The sequence below is a fragment of the Myodes glareolus genome, chromosome 7 (assembly GCF_982192425.1).
Source record: "Myodes glareolus chromosome 7, mMyoGla1.1, whole genome shotgun sequence".
NCBI classification, from domain to species: Eukaryota; Metazoa; Chordata; class Mammalia; order Rodentia; family Cricetidae; genus Myodes; species Myodes glareolus.
In genome coordinates this window covers 63,555,996-63,559,653 of record NC_142032.1, presented here as the reverse complement: position 1 = coordinate 63,559,653, position 3,658 = coordinate 63,555,996, and the positions used below count along the sequence as shown (strand labels likewise).

The following is a 3,658-nucleotide window of genomic DNA, read 5'->3' as shown; positions in this document are numbered from 1 at the left end:
CATTTCCTACTTAGATGGGAGTAAAAAAGGTTGGAAGACACATTATAGAAAAGATCTATGAGATAAAATGTGATTTTTAAGAATAAAGTGTTAAAGATTGGCAGAGACTAAGTGGGGATGTGGTGAGCATGAGAGGCACTGGATTCAGTAAGCACTACACACTTCACGGACGGATACACCGTGAATGTGCTCAGTCCGGAAGGATAATGTTCTTTGATCTTGGGCACTGCAAGGGGTGCAAAGCAAAAAATATTTCCAGAGAAGTAGCACTACAAATAATTATAATGTTTTGAAAACTATAGCTCCAGGTTACAGGGTCAGTTGGGTAAGGGAGGTAAGACGATACAGAACACCATTCTGGGCTCATGGAATAGGGATCTACTGAGAATCTATTGAGGGCATAGACTAAAGGAAAAAAGCAAGAGTCAGATGGAGCTGCACTCTAAAAAGAAGTATCTTGAAACACTGGAGAGATGATGATAAACATTGAATATAAGGTCACTGGAAGCACACAGGAATGTCTGTAGACCATGCAGTGACTTCACCTGTGGGTGCGTTGATGTTGATGAACCTGAGGGTTTTTTTTTCTAAGACATAAAACTTCAGAAGTACTTTGGGGTTTCTAGGTTCAGATATTGAGAAATAATCTCTGGGTGATATACTTGCAGTGAATGAGAATCAGGACATTTTCAAACACAGTTGAAATCACAATAAATAAAATTCAAAAAATGCATGTTATTTGGCCATGAGGAATTAAAATTATCACCTAGAGATGGGTTAAAGGGTCCCCACTCTGAATATCAGAGGAAAAAAGTGATTCAGGATCCAGTAGTTTGGATATGAAGGTACAAGAGTGTATGTCCATGCAAAAGGTGCCATCATATTGAAAACATGATGCTGCTGTAGCAGAGAGGGGTACAGTTATGTTTCAAGCACTGTCAGCAGATCACAGTGCTTTCATGTATAGAGAAGTAGATCACAGGCAGGTCCTGAGTGAAGATGCTTCACTCGACCTGCATGCTCAAGATGCAGCAGGAACAGATGTCCCTTTGACCCAAATCTACACAGGAAAGTTTCTATGTGGAAAATGAAAAGTAAATAAAATATCTGTGGTTTCAAATGGTGTGGTACAGACAATAAGAAACAAGAGGCTTTCATGAAGAAAATACACTCACTTCTCCCCTTTCTGACAGCAGAGAATTTTGAGATGACCAAGTTTGGAAAGCCTACTTTGAAGTGGTAAACGGGTACTTCCTCAGAACCCAGCAGACACAGCAGTGGACAGATACTCTCCATCATGATGTTGAGTCCCAACCAGACAATGGTGACAGAGTTTGTGCTAGAAGGGTTCTCAGAGCACCCTAGTCTACGACTGCTCCTGATTGGCTGCTTCCTGACTCTCTACACAATGGCTCTAACAGGCAACATTGTCATCATTGCTTTGGTCACTTCCAGCACTGTTCTCCACAGTCCCATGTACTTTTTCCTCTGCAACCTAGCCACCATGGATATCATCTGCACCTCCTCTGTGCTGCCCAAGGCGCTACTTGGACTAGTTTCTAAGGAAAACACCATCTCCTTCAAGGGGTGCATGACCCAGCTCTTCTTCCTTGTGTGGTCTGCATCATCTGAGCTGCTGCTGCTAACAGTCATGGCCTATGACCGCTACGTGGCCATCTGCCATCCCCTGCACTACAGCTCTAGGATGAACCCACACCTGTGTGTGATCCTGGCCTTGAGTGTATGGTGCATTTGTGCTCTGAATTCAACTATCAACACTGGTCTGATGGCACGGCTGTCATTCTGTGGCCCCAACGTCATCACCCACTTCTTCTGTGAGATTCCCCCACTTCTCCTACTCTCCTGCAGCCCCACATATGTGAATAGCATCATGACTCTTATAGCAGATGCCTTTTATGGAGGCATCAACTTCTTCCTCACCTTGCTCTCCTATGGTTGCATCATCGCCAGCATCCTGCGCATGCGTTCTGCTGAGGGCAAGAGGAAGGCCTTTTCTACCTGCTCCTCCCACCTCATCGTGGTCTGTGTGTACTACTCGTCTGTGTTCTGTGCCTACATCAGTCCTGCCTCCAGCTACAGCCCAGAAAGAAGCAAAGTGACCTCGGTGCTGTACTCAGTCCTCAGCCCAACCCTGAACCCCCTCATCTATACACTGAGGAACAAGGACGTCAAGATGGCCCTGGGGAGGCTCTTGTCTTCTTTCTCACATTAAGTGGAGATGTTCAGGCTGCTCTCCTAGCCTCTCCAGGGCTGCATCTCCTAGATGTTCAGCCTGTTCTTCTTGTGCATTCCTGAGAGCAACCTCATGGAACATGAGTGTACCTATTTCTGTTTCAAAAAACCATTCTCTGATGCAAGGACTACAAATTTTTAGAGGGAATGAAAAAAATAAGCTTTATATCCTGACAAACATAACCAATTTCAAAAATAATTAAAGTTTATCTTAATTTTGATTCTATGTTCCTAGACTGTAAGACTTCAGTAGGTGACAACAGTGATAGTCACAAAACAAAGCCCTTTCCTCCAGTGTTACCCTGCAAACATCACAGGGCTTTTTTCAGAACTGTGGCTAAAAATATAAACTTCATAAGGAAACTTGAGGGACAAGCATAGACACAGGGTCTTGGGAAAACAAAGTTGAGTGACTTGGGTTCTCTATTTCACAACTTACTAGTGAACTGTGGAAGTCAAAGCTGGGATGGAGAAAGAGATCATCTCTGGAGAAGAGATTAAGTTTAAGTTTCAAAAATTAACTCACATATGTCAGTCAAGGGTACTTATGACAATGATGACATGAGAAAGATTAATTATATCCAACATGATGCTTTGGGGAAACTAGATGAATGTTTACATGCCAAGGGTAATGGAAAAGTCTTACATCACAATATAAATCTAAATAATCAAAAATAGAACACAGACAAAAATGCTAGAATACAATTTTGTATCATATTCTTTCCCCTCCCCCACAACTCCTTCCAGAGCTTGCTTACCCACTTTCCTACTCACCCAATCTGTCTCCGACTCTGTCTCTAAAACAAAGCACAAAACATAACCAAAACAAATTCAAAAAAATATAACAAAACAGTACGAAAGCACATCAAAAAGCACACACACATACACACACAGAGAGAGAGACAGAGAAGGAGGCAGACAGAGACAGAGACAGAGACAGAGAGTCTGTTTTGTGTTGGCCAATTGGACCAATTTCTCCTAGATAAACTAAAATTCTTTGACAACAGAATAGAGGAAGAGGAAGCTGAAAAAGAAAGGGGAAGTGTGTCTGTGATTCCCCCTAAGACACTGTGGATCAACTACTCAGTGGAGAAAGGGCAGCATCTGCAGAAACTGTTGCTGAAATGATGCTGTATCCTTTTCAGACTAAATACATTCTTCATCAGCTTACTTCCCTATTCTTAAATGCTATACCACACCGTGGCTTATGATGCAAATCAGAAATGTTGTATTTATTAGCTCTTCATCCTTGTGGGCAAGATACCTTCTCAAAAGCATTTATTCTGTCTCATGTTTTCAGAGGAAACATTCCATAGACACTTGGTTATTTGTTCTGGTGTATTGTAATGTGGGGCCTCACGGTAGTGGGCATATGTAGTGGAGAAGCTTCTTCCCTTCAAAATAG

General features: G+C 42.3%; 1 protein-coding gene across 1 annotated transcript; it reads left to right on the top strand.

The window, feature by feature from the left end:
• Window positions 1-1,191: 1,191 nt before the first annotated feature.
• LOC148121439 (olfactory receptor 13A1-like) lies at window positions 1,192-2,833 on the top strand. The gene has a single exon (XM_087907641.1). The coding sequence runs from the start codon at window positions 1,298-1,300 to the stop codon at window positions 2,231-2,233; it is 936 nt and encodes a 311-aa protein (XP_087763767.1). The 5' UTR covers window positions 1,192-1,297; the 3' UTR covers window positions 2,234-2,833.
• Window positions 2,834-3,658: the final 825 nt, after the last annotated feature.